Source organism: Phascolarctos cinereus, unplaced genomic scaffold (assembly GCF_003287225.1).
Source record: "Phascolarctos cinereus isolate Bilbo 61053 unplaced genomic scaffold, phaCin_HiC Scaffold_4;HRSCAF=312, whole genome shotgun sequence".
NCBI lineage: Eukaryota > Metazoa > Chordata > Mammalia > Diprotodontia > Phascolarctidae > Phascolarctos > Phascolarctos cinereus.
Window position 1 is genome coordinate 106019037 of NW_027555847.1, and position 22922 is coordinate 106041958.

A 22922-nucleotide genomic window follows, 5' to 3' on the forward strand; every position below is an offset into this window, starting at 1 on the left:
AACATACTTCCACATTAGTCATATTGTAAAGAAGAATTAGAACCAATGGGAAGAAACATGAGAAAGAAGAAACAAAGAGAGAGAGAGAGAGAGAGAGAGAGAGAGAGAGAGAGAGAAAATACCATGCTTTAATCTGCATTCAGACTCCATAGTTCTTTCTCTGGATGTGGATAGCATTTTCTATTATAAGTCTTTTGGAACTGTCTCAGATCCTTGCATTGCTGAGAAGAGTTAAGTCTATTAAAGTTGGTCAGTACACAATGTTGCTGTTACTGTGTACAATGTTCTCTTGGTTCTGCTCACTTCACTCAGCATCAGTTCATGCAAGTCTTTCTTTCCAGGTTTTTTCTGAAGTCCATCTGCTCATCATTTCTCATGGAACAATAGTATTCCATTAGATTCATATACCACAACTTGTTCAGTCATTCTCCAACTGATGGGCATCCCCTCAATTTCCAATTCTTGGCCACCACAAAAAGAATGCTATGAATATTTTTGTACATTTTCCTTTTCCCATTTTTCTTATCTCTTTGAGATACATACCTAAAAGTAGTATTGCTGGGTCAAAAGCATATGAGTAGTTTTATAGCCCTTTGGGAATAATTTCAAATTGTTCTCCAGAATGGTTGGATCAGTTCACAACTCTACCAACAATGCATTAGTGTTCCAATTTTCCCACATCTTCTCCAACATTTATCATTTTCCTGTTTTGTCATGTTGGCCAATCTGATAGGTGTGATGTGGTACCTCAGAGTTGTTTTATTTACATTTCTCTAATCAATAGTGATTCAGATCATTTTTATATGTCTATAGATAGCTTTAATTTCTTCATCTGAAAACTTCCTGTTCCTTTCCTTTAACCATTTATCAACTGGGGAATGATTTGTATTCTTATAAAATTGACTCAGTTCTCTATATATTTTGAAATGAGGCCTTTATCAGAGACACTGGCTGTAAAAATTGTTTCCCAGCTTTCTGCTTCCCTCCTAATCTTGGTTGCATTGGCTTTGTTTGTACAAAAACTTTTCAGTTTAATGTAATCAAAAGTATCCATTTTGCATTTGATAATGTTCTCTATCTCTTGTTTTGTCATAAATTCTTCACTTCTCCATAGATCTGATAGGTAAGGTATTCCTTGCTCTCCTAATGTTCTTATAGTCTCACCTTTTATGTCTAAATCATGTACCCATTTTGACCTTATCTTGGTATGTGGTGTAAGATGTTGGTCTATGCCTAGTTTCTACCAGACTATTTTCCAGTTTTCCTGGCAAGTTTTTGTTAAATAGTTCTTATCCCAAAAGCTGGAGTCTTTGGGTTTATCAAACAGTAGATTACTATAGTGATTGACTACTGTGCTTGTGTACCTAACCTCGTCCACTGATCCACCACTCTTTTTCTTAGCCAGTACCAAGCAGTTTTGATGATTGCTGCTTTATAATAGAGTTTTAGGTCTGGTATGGCTAGGCCACTTTCCCTTGCATTTCTTTTCATTATTTCCCTTGATATTCTGGATCTTTCAGTGAACTCTCATTATTATTATTTATTATTATTTAAAGATATTATAATAAAGATATTAAATATATCATTTGAAGATAAAGATATTATTGTCATTTAAAGATACAATTTAAACAAAAGATACTTTTCCAGTTCACTTTGCTTTATGCCCACATTTTATGTAGCTAGGTGATACAGAAAAGTGAATACTGGACCTGGAGTCAAGAAGATCTGAGTTCAAATCTAGCCTCAGACATTAGCTGTGTGACCCTGGGCAATTCACTTCACTTCTTCCTGCCTCAGTTTCCTTATAAAGATAATAATATAAATATCTCACAGGGTTGTTATGTGAATCAAATGAAACATTTGTAAAGGGCTTAACACAGCACCTGGAACATAATAGGTACTAAATAAATGCTTATTTCCTGCCTTCCATTACCTTTCAAAAGCAGGTAGAAGCTTAAATATTAATGTCACTGTAGATGCAATAATTTTCAATGGCTAAGTAAAAGAAAATCCCATCAAGGAATGAGATTTAAGAATGAGAGAATGCAAGAGAGAACACTCCCTACCCCACCCCCCTCACTTGGTCTCACTTTTCTAATTAGTTCTTCCTGGTGGATTGAAGAGTGCAACAAAAATGGTCTATTTGAATGAACTATTTGAAATGAATTTGAATTTAACACTTCAAAAGATTTGCAATCTCTCCCTGCCTTAGGACAATCTTCCCTCCCCACTCCTACCCCTGGCCTCCAACTCAACCTGTGATGTAATTAGTACAAGCCATCAGTTAAGAACTCTTACTACTTATCTAAATGGGCACCTTCTTCTCAACTTATAATCTTAGAGAACTGCTTAGTTCACTAAGGGGTGAAGTGACCTACCCGGCCAGAATATGTCACCGGTAGGATGTGAACCCAAGCTCCAAGGCTCACTCTCTACCCACTGTAGACTTTATCTGCCCAAATAATTTATTACTTGGTAGGTAATATTCTAGTAAATCAGCCCTCAGCTAGGTTGAACCAGTAAGAATGTCACAGTCTGTTTCCAGGACAACATTTTGAGTTTTCTCATCTTGACAGGATCTTTTGCAGCTTCTGCTCCACTGACTTAGCTTTTGAGAACTCAAAGTCACTCATACACTACATGGTACCAGAGCAGGAATTTTTCTTAACTACTTATTGCTACAAATTTATTTTCCTAATCTTGGTTTGCCTAGAGTAATATTAAAGTTTCATATTATTTTCTGATCATAGACTCACACAAATTTATGAGCCAAGAAGAAACTAGCCTAGGATTAAGTGTCCATAGATCATCCACAGGGGAGAAAATTCTTATTCTGGTAGTCAAGACTTGACTTGATTTGGAATTTCCCTAGTAAATTATTTTTGCCAGAAGGTCAGCCACCAAATAAGAAATGGTTTTGGCCTCAGCAACTCATGAAGATATACCTGCTAAGCTATGAAATGGCTGTGAAATGCATTAGTGGAGGGTATACACACAACTAGGAAATCATAGTTCTGTAGAAGGGCTCAATCAATTAAGAAGTATGTGCTCTAAAGTTATTTGGGAAAAATCTACTGTTAGCAGTGAGATAGGGAAGTAAACTACAAGGAAAGATGTATATTTTTGTTTACTTTCAAATGCAGGTATATTAGTGAATGCACACAAGAAAGAGGGTGCTGTTGTGGAAATAATGAATGAAATTGGAATCAGAGCACCTGGGTTCAAATCCTGGCTTCTACTTACAACCTGTGCAACCTTAGACAAGTCACATCTCCTTTTCTGTAACCTTAGACAACTCACAAAACTATTATGAGTCAGAGGCAGGACACGTACCCTGGTACTCCCGGCTGCAAGCCTGGCCCTCTGCCACTATGCCACGATGTCTCTCAGTTCTTCTTTGAGTGTCTTTAATTTCATTCCACTGCTTCTAACTTGGTGGAAAGTGTTGCTATCCCTTCTATTCATTTTCCCTTTGTTCCCATCCATGAAGAGTAAATAAGAAGGGGGCAGAAAAGCAATAGGACATGGGGGGAGGAGAGATGAAAAGGAAAAGAGGGTATGATACCCACCACAAACAAAATGTTCTCAGGAAGAATATTTGTATTCCCATAGAAACTTGAATTCTTTATGCCTAAAATTCTCCCTGTGAGATAGCCATAGGATTCTAAGCAAAACACAATTACTGCTGTGGCAAAGAACAATAACAGCTTCTCTGAATTTTAGAGTTAGAAGGAACTTTGAAGAGCATCTAATCCAAACCTCTCATTTCATAGATAGGGAGGAAGCTGAGATCCATTAAAGTGAACTGACTCACTTGAGGAAATGCAATTCATAAAGGAGAGAGACAAGACAGGCAACATGATATGGTGGTGAGGGCATTTGATTTGGAGTCAGAGGGTATAGGTGTGACCTTGGGTAAATCACTTCCCTACTTTGTATACCAGGTTTTTCATCTTTCAAATGAGAGGTTTGGACTAAATGATCCCTAAAATCCCTTCCTACTCTATATTCTTTCATTTGGACCAAAATTCTTTGATTTCTAATCCTGGGCTCTTTCCACTACACAACACATCTTCCTTCCAAAAAGTTTAAAGACCTACTGTCTCATTTGAGCATACTGAAGAGTCCTTAGAAGATTTTTTTTTTGGTGGAGCATTTCTAGGAATTATGACTCATTCATTAACTGAGCTTAATGAGGTCCTACTATGTGATCTACAGGGTACCAGGAGCTACTTCAATGGCCTAACTTTGTTTTCATAGAAAACATAGGCATGAGTGGGAGAAGTAGAAATTGTCTTTATAAATGATGTCCTTCGCCAGGGTTGCCTGAAATGTATACCTCAAAGGAAAAGCTCAATTGTTCTGTGTGGCTTTCAAAAGCTGACACTTGACTATTTTTCCCCAGCCCCAACAGCTGTTATGAAAATGTGAAAACACACAAGCATTCGGTATTAATATAACTGCTCATTTAAGCAAACTACTAAATTGTCATCAGTGGTACAGCTGGAATTTCATAGGGTGAAATCAGCACAGAAAATTATAGGTTGATTAATATATTTGTGCTTCTCTGAAAAAGAATAATAATCCTTCTGGAAAAGGAAATGTTACCCAAAACAACAACAAAAACAACAAAAATAGAAATTAAACACAATGTAATGATGATGACTAAATCTAGCCTCAAAGAAAAGATATGAGAAGGCATCTTTAGCCCTTCTTTGCAAAGGTGGGGAGCCATGGGTATAGAGAATGGAGGGTTGGATTGAGAGTAGTTGATGTGTTGGTTAGTTTAGCTAAACTAGGTTTTTCCCCTTTCTTTTCTATTCTTTATCATAAAGGTTGGTTTTCTGGGTGGAAGGGAGGGAAGGGATATGTTGGGAAATAAGGTATTATACAGGCATTATAAAAACACATATATCAATACATTTCTTAAAATATTCTCAAACTATCCATCCAATAACTACATATTTCATGGAAAATTATCTTTGGAACACAGGATATTATTTCTTTGGGTTGTCATCTCTGCCATGCCAGAAGAAATAACAGAGACAATACTTCACCAATCTTTGATTTGGTCGGTATGAGAATTCTCTCCAGAAATACAGACAATGATTCCCTGTTGACTTGATAGAAGGTCTTCAAGAATTGTTGTGGACCAAAATTTAATCACTCTGTGGTAAAACTGGGTATAAGACTCTCCAAAATGAGCTAGTTAGTCAGATGAAAGTCATTCCATCACGGAGCTCATACTAAAAGCCTTTTATAGCTTCATATGTTCTGTTAGATTTTATGGTGCTTGAACCCAGGGTCACCTCTACCCCAACATGAGGCATCAGAGAGGGAGTTTAATGAATTACTAATAAGAGCTGCTGACCTTTATAATGTGACTTAAGAAGGTTCATAAAGCACTTTACTCACAACAACCCCATTAAGTAGATTGTTCAAGTTATGTCTACTATTCCCACATTCAGAAGAATTAGGAAAGCTCAGAGAGATTAAGTGATTCTCCCACACAGAATGCTGCATTTCTTTATTTTTCCAACTATTCGCAACTCAAATACCCAGAAGTAACATAGTAGGCAATATTGTCTCCATCATTATTATCCTGTCCTCTGGTAATGCTACCCTCTAGGGGCAGGCTTTTTTCACCTCATACCTACACTATTGCAATAGCCTCCTGGTCATTCTCCCTGCCTCAAACCTCTCCTCACTCCAGTCCACCCTCCATTCAGTCATTACATTAATCTTCCTAAAGCATAAATCAGACCATGCTATCCACCCCCATCCAACCACCCCCTTCTGGTACCCATTCAATAAACTCCAATGACTTCCTTTTACCTCCAAGATTAAGTATAAAATCTTCTGCTAGGTTTTTACAGCCTTCCATCTCTACATCCCACTCTTCTTATACCTCAGTCCCCTCCTCGCCTCAAACAGGACACTCCAGTTCATAGTTCTGGCTACGTTCACTGGCTCGACCCTATGCCTAGGATATCATTTCCTCCTCACACCTGCCTTTTAGCTTCCTGAGGCTTCCTTCAAATATCAGCTAACATCCTACCATCTGCAAGAAGCCCTTTCCAATTTCCCTTAATATTACCACCCTCTATTGATTATCTCCAATTTATTCTGTACTGTATATATTTTGGTTGTACATAATTGTTTGCATCTTGTTTCCTATTCCCCACCCACTTTCCCATTCAATGACTGTAAGCTCTTTGAGAGTAAAGGCTGTCTTTTGCTTTTCTAGATATCTATAGAGCTTAGCACAGTACCTGGCACATATTAGTCACTTGATAAGTGATGGTTTACTTACAGATTAATATTATATTATTAATATATTATATTACATATATTATATCATATTATTAATCTATTATATTACATTATATTATTAATATATAATGATATATTAATATTAATATTATAAATGTAAACTAAAACAAATGAATAGGGGGCTAGTCTTGAAGTCAAGAAAAATCTTGGTTCAAGTCTCACCTCTAACACTTAATAGCTGGGTGATCAAGATGCTTAACTTCTTTTCACCTCAATTTCCTCATGTATAAAATGGTTCTGATGATATGTGCAATTTTGTTCTTCAGTTGTTTCAGTCATGTCCAACTCTCTGTGACCCCATTTGGGGTTTTCTTGGCAAAGATGCTAGAGGGCTTTTGCCATTTCCTTCCCCAGCTCATTTTACAGACGAGGAAACTTAAACAAACAAGTTAAATGGCTTTCCCAGGGTCACACAGCTAGTAAGTGTCCGAGGACAGATTTGAAGAGTCTTCCTAACACCAGGCCCAGTATACCGTATTAGGTTGTGGTTAGGCTCAAAAGAGAAAATATATATAAAGCTTCTTTGCACATTTCATGATGTTATATAAATATCAGTGTTGTCATTATTTTTGCTGGTATCACTCATAATGATCATTATCATATCTGGCTTACATTGAAACTCTTTATTTTCCCATGTATAATGTGACAGATACCTGTATTTCCCTTAGGTCCTTGTCATGGAGGTTCTGGAGAGGATCAATGAAATTTTGTTTCACTTCCATGTCCAAAGAATCTTTCACCTCTGAAAGTTCCCTCATGGCCTCCCCGACATCACCAAGGGCTGGACCTGGAACAGAAAAATACCTTTCATTTATCTTAAAATACAAATTTGAAAATTAAACAGCTCTGTACTTGGGACTATGATAACCTCAGCTCCTGTTCCAGTGAAAATGCAGACTTTATAACTCTTGTTCAAAAGGAAACTTGAGAAGAGAATGCCCCTTAGACTCAAGAAAATTATCAGCTAAAAGAAGTGAGCTATAGCACATACTCAAAGAAACTGAATTTTCTGGTATGTTCTTCTCATAAAATGATTAAAAACGATTTTTTTCAAATTATAATAACTCTTTTAACTCGATATGACATCCCAAAGTGTTGGAAACATTACTGAAGTCAATTTTCATGATAAAACCCTACTCAGGGAAAGAGACAAAAATAAAAAAACTAAAAAAAAAAGGAAAAAGCAAATCGAACATTCTGAAAACCATTTATCCAAATTAAAAAAAATCTTAGTGACAAGGCATGCACTTCTGATACCTATTTTTAAAATCAACTTTCTTATCACCATGTGCACCAGAAGCTCCATTTATGCAAGATAATTAAGAAGCAAAAAACCAACAGTTACCAAAGTTGCATTCATCTCCAAGCTCCCCTTCCAAACTTCAGCATGGCTTCTGCAAGCAGGGCCTCAGCCTGAGGATAGCCTGGTCCTTTCTCCTGACCTCGGATCTTGGACATTGTGTTAATCATGCTGAGTTTAGCTCTAGAAGCTGTTGGGAGAAAGACTGTAAATATTAAGCCTCTGGTAGGCCTACTCTTTTTACTGTCATTCAGTGACTGTATGAAAATAAATTAGGTGAGATACTGTTACAGGGGTCAGTTTGTTTTAAAAGAACAGCATTGTAAAATTTAAAAATGCAAGGCATAATGGCTGAAATTTGAAATATGAAAATAATAAAAGAAAAGAGGGGGAGATAGAAGAAAAAGGGAAGAAGCAAAAGATGTGAGAAAAGGTAAGATGGGAATAAGGAGTTGAGAAAAGAAGGAAAGGAGTACAACATAGTATAAATAGCAGGAAACTTGGACTTTCTCAGTAGTAAAAATGACCATATTATACTAGGTAAGTGATTTGCAGCCTTCTAAAGTATTGAGACCTTTTCTTTTAAAAAAAAATTTCATTGCCAAGCACTTATTTTTTTCTCCCTAACCTATGGTGAGTAAATACAATAAAGGTAAACTGAAATACAGACTCCTAGCAAACTCAGTTTATTCACAGTAATACATATAACTGTTAAAGCAGGTCAGACTGGTCACCTCAGTAAAGCCAGCAACCTCAATGAGAAGGAGGGATTCTCTTTATTGACATGCATAGATATGAGGGGTCCAGATAGTTGGGGAACATTATAATTGGTTCTGGGAAAAGTGGGTTAGCATTCATGAATGGCTAATTGTACCCCTCTCTGACAATTAATGTTAATTGTTATTATGGGACTCATCTGCCTCTTTTAATCTTTATTAAGGGCCAGAACCACCAGGTTGGATGCCCCTTGGGGAAGATCAAATGTCCCCTAACTGTACAAGGACAGGCAAGGGCAGATGACATGTCTTTTGGTGGTGACACCAGGTTAAGCTGGTTGGAGTTTATAGATAACAACCAGATGTTCAGGGGTAAACTGTGTGAATGATAACAACATTCCCTTTCAACCATGCCTTTAAAACTAATTCAGACTACAAAAGAAAGCATTTCTGAGTGAGGTGAGTTCAGGCAGGTACTAACAATTAGAAAAATCAATACAGCATAAAATTAGAGTAGAAACGAGAGGTGATATTAACTTTTATCTTTTTACACTAGGGGGAGAGAAGGGAAAAGGAGAGGAGGGGAGGGAAGGAGAAGAGGGAAGGGAAAGAAAGAAAAGAAGGGGAAAGGAGGGAAGGGAATTTTAGGGAAGAAAAAGGGAGGGGAATGGAAGGGGAGAGGGAGATAAAGAATCCTCTCATCTTATAAGCACAGTTAGGCAAAACAAATTATTGATCATATGAAAAAATGCTTTTCTCATTCTAAATTTTAATCCATAATCTCCCTTTCTTGAGGTAAGAAGCATTCATTTTCATCAATCTGCTGGAATTACAGTTGATCACTTTGTTGATCAGAGTAGGGTTTTTTTGTTCCTTTTTTTTTTAAAGTGACAGCTAGTAAGTGGCAAGTGTCTGAGGCTGGATTTGAACTCAGGTTCTCCTGACTCCAAGGCCAGAGCTCTATCCACTGCACTACCTAGCTGCCCCTCAGAGTAGTTAAGTCTTTCAAGAGAGTTCTTTCATTTTTATAATATTGATGTTATAGTAGAAATTGTAATTTGCATCAGTTAATACAAGTCTTCCCAGATCTTTCTGAAACAATCTCTTTATTAATTTCTTAAAACACAATAATATTCCATTCCATCGATACACCATAATTTGTTCACTCATTTCCCAACTGATGGGGGCACATTCCTGGTTTCCAGATCTTTGATACTAAAAAAAAAAGATCTGCTATCAATATTTTTGTATATATAGGATCTTTTTTTCTTTCAAGGCATAGGCCTAGTGGTGGTATTGCTAGGTCAAAGGGCATGTACTGTTCATGAACTTTTGGGACATAATTCCAAATTACTTCCCAAAATGTTTGAACTTATTCACAGTTCCACCAACAGTGCATCAATGAGCCCAGTTTTTAATATTTTATTTTTCCCCAATTACATGTAAAAACAATTTTAACATTTGTTTTAAAATTTTGAGTTCCAAATTCTTTCCTTCTCTTCCTTCCCTCTGCACCCTCCTTGAGAAGGCAAGCAATTTGATATAGTATATACATATGCAGTCATGAAAAACACATTTCCATCTTAGTCATGTTGTGAAGGAAAACACATTAAAAAAACAAGAAAAATGAAATAGTGAAAAAGTGTGCTTCATTCTGCATTCGGACTCTAGTTCTTTCTCTGGAGATGGATAACACTTTTCATCATAAGTCCTTCAGAACTGTCTTGGATCATTATACTGCTGAGAATAGCTAAGTTATTCACAGTTGATCATTACATAATATTGCTGTTACTGTATACAAGGTTCTCCTGGTTCTGATCATCTCACTTTACATCCATTCATATAAGTCCAGGTTTTTGTCAGAGCATCCTGCTCATCATTTCTTACAGCACAATAGTGTTCCATCACAATCATATACAACAACTTGTTCAGCCATTCCCCAAGGGATGGAATTCCCCCAATGAGCCCATTCTCCTAAAACTAATCCCCTTTAATTAATGACCCCCCCCACCAAAGTGCAGATGAATAGTACATGACAATAATTGTATTTTAGTACTTACTAGTTGAAAAGAAACACGATAACAAAAAAAACCCTATGAATTCAGCAAAGCTTTTGCGTGAATTTTTATTTTATTAATCAATATCATCAATGGGAACAACATCCATATACATTATGAAAACTGTGTGCATTCATACCCATACATACACACACACAGAGATACAAATATGTATGTGAGTGTGTGTGTGTGTAGATATTATTATTCAATACAATAGAAGCAACATAAAGTCCTCTCTCTGGCATTTAAAGCTCTTCATAAACTGGACTCTTCCAAACTTTCCAGTCTTATTCCCTTCTCATTCAATGATCCAGCTATACTGGCCTACTAGCTACCCTTGATACTCCAATACTCAGCCTCCATGCTATCCCACATGCCTAGAAAGCTCTCCTATTTTAATATCCTAGCTATACCTCTAAGGCATGTTGGTGTCATAGTAAGCAGTTAAGTACGTACATATAGAACACTGGACTTGAGTTAGGGAGAATTGAATTCAAATCCTATCCTAGACACATTAACTGTGTGACCTTAGGTAAGTGACTTAATCTCTTTCAGTTTCAGTTTCCTCATCTGTTCAAATTCCGCTTCCTGCATGAGATTTTTCTTGGTCCCCCTAGATGCAAATACTTGCCTTTCTGAGACTACACCCCATCTAGATAAATAGATAAGTAGAGAGGCCATTATGGATTTTGACTTATAAGGAATGGTAAAGGCAGTCATAGTCTGCTTCATACTCTAGATCTGGGGAAAGTATATTTCTTTTTTAAAAATTTTTTTAAATTTATTTATTTATTTTTTGGGTTTTTGTTCGTTTGTTTTTTTGCTTGTGGGAAAGTATATGTCAAAGAATTCAGAAAGAAGATAAGTGATTCCATAGTCCAAAGTTTTAGCAAGTAAAGTCACACCAAAAGAGTTGGAAACTTCTTGGAATGAAATTTTCTAATTAACTTATTTATTTTTAGTTTTTAACATTCACTTCCATAAGCTTTTGAATTTTAAATTTTCTCCCCTTCCCTCTCCTCTCCCCTTCCCTGAGACACCTTGCAATATATTACAGGCTCTACATACACCTTCTCAGTAAGCGTATTTTCACATTAGTCATGTTGTAAAGAAGAACTAGAACAAATGGGAAGAAACACGAGAAAGAACAAACCAAATAGGAAAAAGAGATAGAGAAAGAGAAAAAGATAGAGAGAGACAGAGAGAGAGTGCACAAATAGTATGCTTCAATCTGCATTCAGACTCCATAGTTCTTTCTCTGGATGTGGATAGCATTTTCTATCATGAGTCTTTTGGAATTGTGTTTAGATCCTTGTGTTGCTGAGAAGAGCTAAGTCTATCAAACTCGGTTTGTTGCACAATGTTGCCGTTACTGTGTACAATGTTCTCTTCGTTCTGCTCACTTCACTCAGCATCAGTTCATGCAAGTCTTTCCAGGTTTTTCTGAAGTCCATCTGCTCATCACTTCTTGAAGCACAATAGTATTCCATTATATTCATATACCACAATTTGTTCAGCCATTCCCCAATTGATGGGCATCCCCTCAATTTCCAATTCTAGGCCACCACAAAAAGAATTTCTATAAATACTTTTGTACATAAGGGCCCTTCCCCTACTTTTGTGATCTCTTCGGGATACAGACCTAGAAGTGGTATTGCTGGGTCAAAGGGTATGCACATTTTTATAGCACTTTGGCCATAGTTCCAAATTGCTCCCCAGAATGGTTGGATCGTTTCAGACTCCACCATTGGAATGAACGTTTAAATGAAATTTTAAAAATCTGACGAAGAAGAAATGAAGGAGAAGTATAGGAAGACAGATGCATATATACATAGATCTCAGTAACTAACATATTTGTCTTAGCATGTGACTGAAGTGACTGAAGATGAACAGAAAACCTTAGAATGTACTGTAAGCAAGGTGTTAAAACGTTTACACTCAAAATGATCTGAGATTGGCACTTAATGCAAAAGATAAAAGGGTGAATGAGATTTAGGTTAAAAAAAAAGAGTTAAAATGACTGCCTATAGCAGATGACAGACAGGAGGAAGAATTACATAGCTTTTATTTTGCTTGCTTTATTTAAAAAGAATGATCTTTAGGTTGGAAAAGACAGAAAAACTATCATTAACAAAGAATTCAAACCCAATATAAGTGGCAAAATAACAAGAGTGTCCCTAATTGTTCTCAACGAGTTAAATAGATATGATTGCCAAGCCATTGTTATCAATCCAGAGATCTAGAACTATATATTTTAACTCTATAATTTAAAGTAGTTAACATTTACTGCTTGTCTAGCTCTAGTCTCTGACTCAGGAAAAACTCAGAGACTAGAGCTAGACCAAATAGTAACTGTTAACCACTTTACATTTAGTAAGGAAGCTACCATATTGTACCTAGGCATTTTTTCATCTAATTCTGGATGGTCTTTAAATTTTATGTGCACATCTTAAAATTCAGTGATTGATAAAAAGGATAGCAAATATTAATTAAAATCTACTTTTTCAGAAAAATTTAAGTATGATTTACACATACATACACACACACACGTACACACATACACACATACATATAAAAGTTTATAATCTGAGACTTGCTATCCACATTTATGAGAAGTCCAATCATTTATATTAAGCTGCCTCACCAAGATAGGACTGGGTAATAGCTAACCATATTTCAGACACAGTACCTAGGAGGAAATAAACGATTGACAAATTTGTGTGTAAGGACAAACCCCACTGCTCAATATTTTAACACCATTTACCATCTTTTTCTGTTTACTATTTTATCAGTTTTCCAAATTTATAAAATGAGAGGACTGGACTAAATCATATTTCAAGGTCCTCTATAGTTCTAAAGACAGAGTCAGGAAAACTTGAATTTGAATCCTCAAACATTTATTAGTTGCTTGACCCTGGGCAAATCATTTAACCTCTCTCTGACTTAGTTTCCTCATCTATAAAAAGGGGGAAAATAATAGCACCTACCTCCAGAGTTGTTTTGAAAAGCAAATCAATTAGTATATGTAAAGTTCTTTGCAAACTTTAAAGCACTATATAGAATACTATTACTATTATTTTCTATAAACTTATGAATTCATATGAAAAATAAAAGAATTAAGATATTTTGGGGGCAGCTAGGTGGTGCAGTGGATAGGGCACTGGCCTTGAATTCAGGAGAACTTGAGTTCAATTCCAGCCTCAAACACATAACACTTACTAGCTGTGTGACCCTGGGCAAGTCACTAAACCCCCCTTGCCAAAAATAAATAAATGAATAAATAAAAAGAATTAAGATATTTCCTTTGTGAAAGTCCTTACAATCCATCCAAGTACCCTTAATCTATTTTTATTTTTGCTGCTTTTGAAGATTTTGTCTTTGGGGGACTTAGTGCAAAAGAAATTTAACCCAGCAATGGAACATAATACCCGGAAACATCAATCAGGAATGATCTTGAAAAGCCATTAAGTCTCACTACATATTGCTGCCAATAAACTACTAGTATATCATAGATTATGCACGTGCCTATTTAAAGGAGCAAAGCCTAGCTTCTAAGGCTTCATCTGATATACAGTCTGTGAGAATAATAAGATCATATAAGTCTACCTTCAGTCCTTCCTATGCATAAAACCAAACCTGAGCTTCAGCTACTTAGCCAACAATGACATGGAAATGGAGGGTGGACTGTGGTGAGGGAAAGAGGAGATTTAAGAGAGTTCAGAAAAACAGAATATGAACAAAACCAAAAATGGAATGGGTGGTCTTATAAAGAGAAAACTGGAGATAGCAGCAAGGACAAAGATAAATAGTACAGGAAAAAAAACTGGAATAAATATATGACATGTGGATTTGGGATGAATGAAATGTCCCCTAATCTTTTCTCTGTATTTTCTCACGAGAAGTCTAAAGGTTGAATCACATAGTAAAACTTGGTTGTGTATTCATGCCTTACTGGATGGTTGTACACTATTCAATCAATCAACAAGTCATCATTAAGGGCCAGACACTGTTCTAAGAACCAAGAAATACAAGCCAACAGAAGAGTCCTTTCCTAAAGGATTTTACATTCCTTATTTTTCCCCATTTTTTATTGTTGAAATATTTTTAGAAATAGTTTTTGTCAATATTTTTTACGGTGTCATAATTTCCTTCAGGATCCCTCCTCCTCCGTGAGAGCCATCCCATGTAACAAATAATATTTTTTAAGATAAAAAAGAGGGGAAAAATCAATATAACCAGTCAATACATCAAAAGAAAAAGAGACTGAAAATATGTTCAATGTACCACATTCATAGACCTAACACCTCTGCAAAGCATGGGGGTGGGGATCTTACATTTTACAGAAGGAAGGTATCACATAAAGATCTGAAAGCAGAGAAGGTAAAAGGAGTGATTATGTTCATATCTACTTAGGAGGTGAAGTGACTTGGAGACCTGGATCCTGACAAGATGAGGCAAAAGCTCATCTATCAGAGCCAAGGAATCCAAGAGTCCAGGTTACTGATGGGAAAGAAGTGGAGGTGACACCCTAAGTAGAGAAGGTACCACAGACAAGCCCATTTACTCTTTCCTTGAAATGAAGATCCAACTGATCCTGAACCCAGGGCTTAGATTCAATGAGAAGCTTCAGCTTGCTTCTTTTCCTACTCTGATTCCAACTGTTAGAGAACCAATACTTCTGCCTCATCCTACCCCACTAGACAGGAATGGTATTTCTGTAATCTTTCAGGAACTGGTGCTCCAATTTCACAAATTTACAAAACCATAATGTTGAATGTTGTGCAGCTAAAAAACACCTAATTATTCTGTCCTATTTATAATAAGAATGTAATTTTTAATGAAATCATCTATAAAAGGAAGGGGGGAGTCTATGCTACTGTTGTTACATCCAATTCCTCTTATGGTTTAAAAGTATTTTCAACTAACATCTTTGATTGGCATTAAAATTCATAAACCCATGTTGATCTACTCTAAATGAGGAGCCTTAGAACTTCTGCTTATAATCTTTCTAGTCTTTGAATGATCAATGATTGGTGAAGAAACCACTATACATGTTTGTTATGTTTGTCTGGATGGTTTTAAAATGTTGGGAGAAATTGTCTAACCTCATGGGAGGATAGATTGTAAAATGGGAGTGAAACAGAATCAAAGAGGAAGAGTAGGCTGGGCTTGCAGAGCACACACAGTGTCTCCATTCTTCTACAACAGATCAGTCAGTGGCAGAAAGCAAAGCAGATGAAGGATCTCAGAACCCAAGTAGACTAAAGCTTAATGTGACTACTCCTCAACATAGAAACAGTAAAGTGTGAAAAAAAATTAATGAAAGAACACATTAAAATAGCCTGTAGTCTAGGCTTAAGCCTGTGAAGAGAGCTTGAGGCTGCCTGTGGGTAAGGGATAAGTAAGAAACAGGGGCTGTTAAAAGTAAATGTTCAGATAAGCGGAGAATAAATTTTTAAAAAACCCCACAAATGCTTGCTGGAGTATTAAGATGTTTATTAACAAAGTCTAAAGTACTAATAAGGTTATAAATGGCAGTGATCCTGGATTCCCCAAGACTACAGAGGAGTGTGAGGTTTCAAAAATCCTACAAAGCTAAAAAGGTTTTGAACACACCCCTGCAAAGCAATGGTTGTATCTAGAGTTCATCACCTCAGAGGTTCATCATCAGATTGACCCAAGGGTGATGTATTTTTCAGGCTTCAGTAATTCTGAAAGACCTTGTAGGGGTTCCACTAGTCTTCTTAGATGGAAAGTCTAGCTACACTGACCTATGGAGTATAGAAATATTGGCAGGATAAAATCCTTAGTGGAAATAGTCCTGGACTGGGAGTCAAGAGCCCTGGGTTCTAATCCTGTTTCAATTCAACAATTATTTATTAAGTGCCAGCCACTATGTAAGGCTCATGGGATATGAAGACAAAAATAAAATAATCTCTACTCTCAAGGAGTTTACATTTGTGGGAGAGGGGTGGAGAAGAAAGAGGAATAATACTTACACATACAAGTCAACAAAAATACAGTGTTCCAAAAATCTTAGTGCATTTTAAAATTAGTAATATATATTGATTATCAAGTTATTGATAGTTTAAAGGACAGTGAGGTGGTGCAGTGGATAGAGTGCTGGGGATAAAGTCAGGAAGACTCATCATCTTTGTAAGTTCAAATCTGGCTACAGACACTTACCAGCTGTGTACTTAACTGGCTTGCTTCAGTTTCCTCATCTGTAAAATGAGCTGGAGAAGGAAATGACAAACCATTCCAGCATCTTTGCCAAGAAAACCCCAAATGAGGTCATGAAGAGTTAGACACAACTGAAAAACAACTAAACTGAAAAATAGTTGCACTGTGACTTTTGGGACATTGTATGTGCATGTATGTGTATCTGTATATAATTCCAGAAAAAGGATACAGGTCTAATATGAACAGAAATTAAACAATAAGACACAGATTCCAGAGGGCATAATGAAAAAAGCTGAGGGGAATAGAAATGGGCCATCTGATGGATGGTGCTGTCATGGATGGGTATAAAGGAGCAATGAGGGGTGATCAGAGAACAGAGATTCTGCCTCGTCAGTCTACAGATAGTTAATGGTTTTTGCCATTAATAAGTTTTGTGACCATGAGGAAAATTCCCTCCACCTCCATCCTTTACCTTCTTCATATATAAAATGAGGAAACTGGACTAGATCTAGAGTTCTTAACCTGGATCTGTAAGCTTTAAAAAAAGATGTTGATGACTATATTTCAAAATAGTTTCATTTGTAATTTATTTTATGCATTTTAATTTTTTTTTGAGAATGAGTCCAGACTTCACTAGACATTGCCCAAGCATAGTGACACAAAAAAGACTAAGGACCCATAACTTGAGGTTATCTGAGGTCTTTCCTCATTCTTAAAGTCTGTGACCCTGATGTATGTGATACAAGCTAATTTGAGAGTATACATACATTTTTACATGTACTACTCTGATTACAGTCTCTTTGACTCTCAAAGATGTGGACTTGTTCCCCTAGCAGGATTCTGCATAACCTTTTTAGAAGTCATTTTTATTCCCCCAAACACCAATCATAGTGCTTTGCATATAATATAGACCCTTGATAAATGTTTGTTGAATTATACCAATAGATTCACCAAAAGTGTCATCCTGAAATACTTTAGACCCTGCCCCTACAGTCAGTCCCCTCTTCCCTTTAGGAAGTCCTTGCCTAAACCCTCCATTTGAGGAAGTACCCAAACAAACAATAAATTACTTCTTGCTCAGCTCTACTCCTGACTCTCCTGTCTTTTCCAACTCTGCCCCAGCTGCTTCCTCACCCTGGAGACATCTCTTCCCTGTAGCTGGCCCCCTCCTTCCAATGGAGAGTTCTTGTCCTACATTTGAGAAAGTGCCTGGGATAAGCTATGCTTACTTCTCTCAAGACCCTGTTCCTAGATCAACAACATCTACCTTTCCTAACCCCATCTTCCTTTCAGGTCCCTTTTACTTGCTGTCTTTCCTACCATTAGAATTTAAGTTCCTTGAAGGTAGGGACTACATTTATTTTTCTTTGTATTCATATTCTTAGCACTTAGAACAGTTCCTGGCACAAGGTGAGCACGTACGCAATATTTTTTCTATCTCTCGATCTGTTTGTTAATTGATCTATCTATCTACAAACAGTTTTGAATGTTGGATGCAGAATCACAAAATGATCAAATACCTGCTCTACTATTTATTATGATCTTAGTGATATCACAAATGTTTACAAAAGCATGAAATTTTCATCTTTTTTTGAATACTTTCCATATTTAGCAATGATGCAACTGAGAGGAAAAAAAAGAATACTCAGCAATGTCTAAGTTATCAGTTATGGTTTTTTGGGTATTTTTACCTAAATGTTCCCAAAGAGTGACCTAATTTAGGTTATGGGTTTCTCGCTCTGCATTCATTTACAAACTTGGAGTGGGGATAAACTGTCAAAAATGCTGCACTTTGGCAGAAAAAAAGGACTGGGATTTACAGTCAAATTATGTGAGTTTGAGTTTCAACTTTGCCACTATCTAACTGTATAGCTGGACAATTTACTTATGTTATTATAGAAAGTATCACAGGATCCATTGATCAGGAACTGCCATCAATCATATACTCAATTATATAGAGTACAATGATAACACAGCTTATCATACTCAGAGGGCAGACTTCACTGAACTGAAGGCAGTAAGCCATAAACATCAGTTTCCAGCTACATTATTTAGGTTTTGGTTACATAAGCAAGCTAGATACAATGGAATTTCAAAGAGTAAGAAAGGGAAGATAATGATTTACAGATCAAAGAACAGAGCAGGAGGAGAAGGTATCAGCTAAAACAGAAAAAAATAGCCAGTTAACACAGACCTTTGGTATACAAGCTTGATTTTGTAGACTCCGGCTAACTACCTGATGTGCGCAGTAAGAAAGTTAAGCCAGAAAGTCTCTCATCATACATCTGTCTCTGTGAGACTTCACTTTTCTTATTCAGAATAAGTGGCGCAGACTATGTGACTGTATAATCCCTTCCCTAAAACCTGAAAAAATGTTTCATCAATATTGAAAAGCAGGCGTGGATAGTGATAATTAGTTAAGAAAATTAAGATCCTTCCAATTTTTTGGAAGAATGATTGAAAGTGAATGTTAGAAAGGCAATTTCCCTTGCTGAGAAAGCAAAGAAATGTATTAAAATACCTGTACATAAACATAAATGGTTTATTCTATGGAGTTCAGTCACATAATGGTCAGAGTACTGGACTTAGAGTCATGAAAACCAGAGTTAAAATCCTGCCTCACTTACCAGTTGTATGAGTATCAACAAGTCACTTAACCTCTCTCTGCCTCAGTTTTCTTATCTACAAAATGAGGAGAGTAATAGCCCCAACCTCATGGGGCTGTTGTAAAGACCAAATGAGATAAACTACATAAAGTGTTTCATAAATGCTGTTATTATTATTATTATTATTATTATTATTATTATTATATTATTATTATTATTCTGCACTGGAGGATAAAATATAGCCCTTGTTTTCAATACAGCTTCTAGTATAGTGTGGAATAAGACCCAAACACAAGCAGCTATAGTATATCAATGATGAGGTATCATCCAATAGGATTTCTCCATAATGAACATGGAATTGAATTTTTAGAAATCTCACCACTCTAGACTTTCTTCATTAGTCTATTCCAGGACATTAAGCCTTCAGTTGAATCAACACTCATTTATTAAATGCCAACTTTGTGCAGGAACTGTGCTAAATGCTAGAATACAAAAAAAAAAGTCTTAACAATCCCTCTCAAGAAGCTCACATTTTAATGAGGAAATAGCATGCAAACAACCATTTGTTGTTATGTACAAATGTATTTGTATAATGTACAGATAAGACATATAGAGGAAAACTTGGAGATCACCTCAGAGGAAAGGTTCTAATAATGAGGTAGAATTGAGTGTTTGAGGCATGTGGAGCAAACAGCACATAAGACAGGAGATAAGATGCAGGATGTGTGACCAGCAAGAAAAGTGATCAACGAAGACTATGCATTGATGCCCCCACCATGGACTTATCTGTGTGCTTTCACAAAGCACCTTCAATTCCAAAACAACTCTTCCCCTCCCCTTTCCTGTCCTCTTTGCTTTTCACCTCTGGACTACCTAATTCGGAGCCATACTTGCTCCTCACATTCTCTTGTCCTCTTCCCCTATTCCATAAAATTGTATTTAAACCATACCTTTAACCTGGCCAACCTTCTTTGCCTCCTACAGGAAGCAGGGGCCACTCTGTTCCTTTAGAGGAATGGGTCCCATGACTTATGCTCTGCCCCCTATGTGGAGTAGAGCCCACGGGGGCTCTGCTTCATGGGGAGTAGGCCTGCTTGAGTACATCACCCCAATAAATGCCTTTAACTTGGAGACTGAGTGAATTCTTTCAGGATACTAGGACCTACACATCTATTCCTCATCATTTCAGTTAGTACCCCAACATTCTTGGTGTCCACTCTGAACTCATGACCAATGGCTACAGAGAAGGTCTAAGTTAATTCTTTCATACCCAAACCGCTCTCCCAAATCTGACCTCACCACTAACATTAATGAGGATTGGGAAAAGCTTCCTGAAGAGAAGGTAAGGTTTGAGTTGAAACATGAAGGAAGTTAAAGATTGCAAAAAGTAGCAGTGAGGAAGGAGAGAATTCAAGTGAAAATACAGTTGGGAAATGTAATGTCTTGTTTGAAGGACAGCAAGGAAGCCTAAATTGCCCAATTATACAGTATGTGAATAGGAGTAAGGTGTAAAAAGAGTGTAAAGATGGAGGTGGGGTGAGGGAAAGTTATGAAGGACTTTAAAAGTCAAACACAGGATTTTATATTTGATTTTGGATACAATAGGGAACCACTGGAGGTGATGGAGTAGGAGAATGACATGATCAGACATGGCCTTTAAGGGTAGTGATTTTTATCCCTATTTCATTACTAGGGGAAAAAAATAATTTGCAAGATCTAAAATATCAGTGGCCAAGTCAACTCAACAATCCTCATTTCAGCTCCATAATCAGACAAACCATTCAACTTTTAAAGAAAAAAAATAGGTTTTTTAAAACTACATGAAATGTTTTTTATTTTTAAAAAAAAAGGAGCTCCATATAAAAGCAAAAACACAAAGAAAGGAAAAAAAATAACATTCTCACAAGGAGTAAAGGTGAAATTGATTATCATGAATGGCAATTTATCTATCTAGAGGGAGTAAAGGGTTTAAAATGAGGTTTGTTCCCGAAGGGAAGTGTGAAGGAGTATACAGAAGAAAAAGAAATAACAGGAAGGGGAAATTGAGTTAACTTCCCATCCACGAGGATGATCTTTTCCCATTCTCCCCCCACCGCATTTGTGGTGCTGCCTGATGAAGCTCAAGGTTTCATTTCTAGCTTCAATCAGAGCTGTGCCATCTTTTAAGAAAGTCATTCTGGACATCCACAGCTCCTTCCAATCAAACTCTCCACTCAAAATGAAAAATGTGCCGCTTTCACTGAGGACCATTCTGATTCTGGTCACAGCTAAACGAAAGTCAATGCCCTTGTTGTGAGAAGAAAGAATGGAAACAAACCCTCTAACTGGGACTGACTGAGTGGTTTTCTTCTAAAAATGAAAGTACTTTCAGTTGGAGTCAGTTCAGTCTCTTACTCAAAGCCTACTTTACAGGTTTGGAAGGAAGCTGAAAATTCAATAATTTTAGGATTTATATTGGTTTTTCCTATTTTTTTTAAAATGTGAATCCCGAAAGGAAATAAAATCATCCACTTTACAGCCTGCCGATCACTTACCTGCTATGTTACCCTAGGCAAGTCATTAATTCTCTGAGCTTATTTCTTGATCTATAAAATGAAGGATGAGAACACATGTAGCTATTCAATCTCTCTGGCACTATTCTTCATCCCAGAGTTGTAGGGAAAGAAAACATTAAAGGGCTTTATAAATGAGTTCTAAGTATTATCATTGTTGCTGCTGTTATCCCTATTTAAGTTGTAAATTTTGCATATGATGATTAATGATATAGGCTGGAATTCAAGTCCCTGAAACTGACCAGATGCATTTGAGTCCTTAAAATCCATGTTATTCGTTTAGGGCTTAGTTTTCTGGCTTTGCAAGGTGACAATGAGCTATTGTCATAAAATCGTTTTGCTCATATACTAATGAGACAATGCTACTATGAGCACTGACTCCTTCAGGCACTTACTCTAGATCCATATTGATCAATCAATTTTAACCAATAAGCATTTATCAAGCACCTATTATATGCTGGGCACTAGGATACAAAGAATGAAATAATCCCTACTCACAAAGAGCTGCATTATAACAAGGGCCTTCTAGAAACAAGTTATCTTTTGGTCTATCAAATTGTATTCACTTCTATAAATTTAAAATAAATAACTCAATAAACAATTAAAAATCTACTGGGTTCAAAGCACTTGGAAGGAAAAGGAAGGTAAGTGACAACTCTGTTTTACTCTGTACTATACCTAGAATATTTTGTTTACTTCTGGGCATCACATTTTAGGAAGGGATAGAGTTGGACCTGTGACTTCTTTTTTATTATTTTACTATTATTTTTAATTTATGGAATAAAATAAGCTATTCTTTGGTATAAGGGACTCTCTGGTATGGAATTCTCTCTAGTAAAGCAGGTTGGCAGCTACTCTGGAATTTATAGTGTTACAGAGTAAACTAGATCAACCAATCAAAAAACATTTATTAAGCACCTACTATGTGTCAGGCACTGTGCTAAGTGCTGGGGAAAAAAGGTAAAAGACAGTGTTCTCATTAAGGAGCTTATAATCTAATGGCAGAAGACTAGAGCACTTGCTTTTAAGTTAAGTGAAGTTAAATCTAAGTGAAGTTAAATTATTTGCTCTTGATCACATAGTCAATATTCATTAGGGGTAGGACTTGAACCCAGCTCTTCTTGGCTTTGAAGCCAGCTCTCTATCCATTATGCTATCCTGCCACATTTTTTTTG

General features: G+C 36.5%; 1 protein-coding gene across 1 annotated transcript in view; it reads right to left on the reverse strand.

Moving 5' to 3' along the window:
* SH3GL2 (SH3 domain containing GRB2 like 2, endophilin A1) overlaps window positions 1–22922 on the reverse strand; it is a 241175-nt gene that overhangs the window by 7302 nt on the left and 210951 nt on the right. The window contains 3 exon segments of the mRNA XM_021002245.2: window positions 6987–7120; window positions 7679–7703; window positions 7705–7823. Coding sequence (XP_020857904.1) covers window positions 6987–7120; window positions 7679–7703; window positions 7705–7823 — 278 coding nt within the window.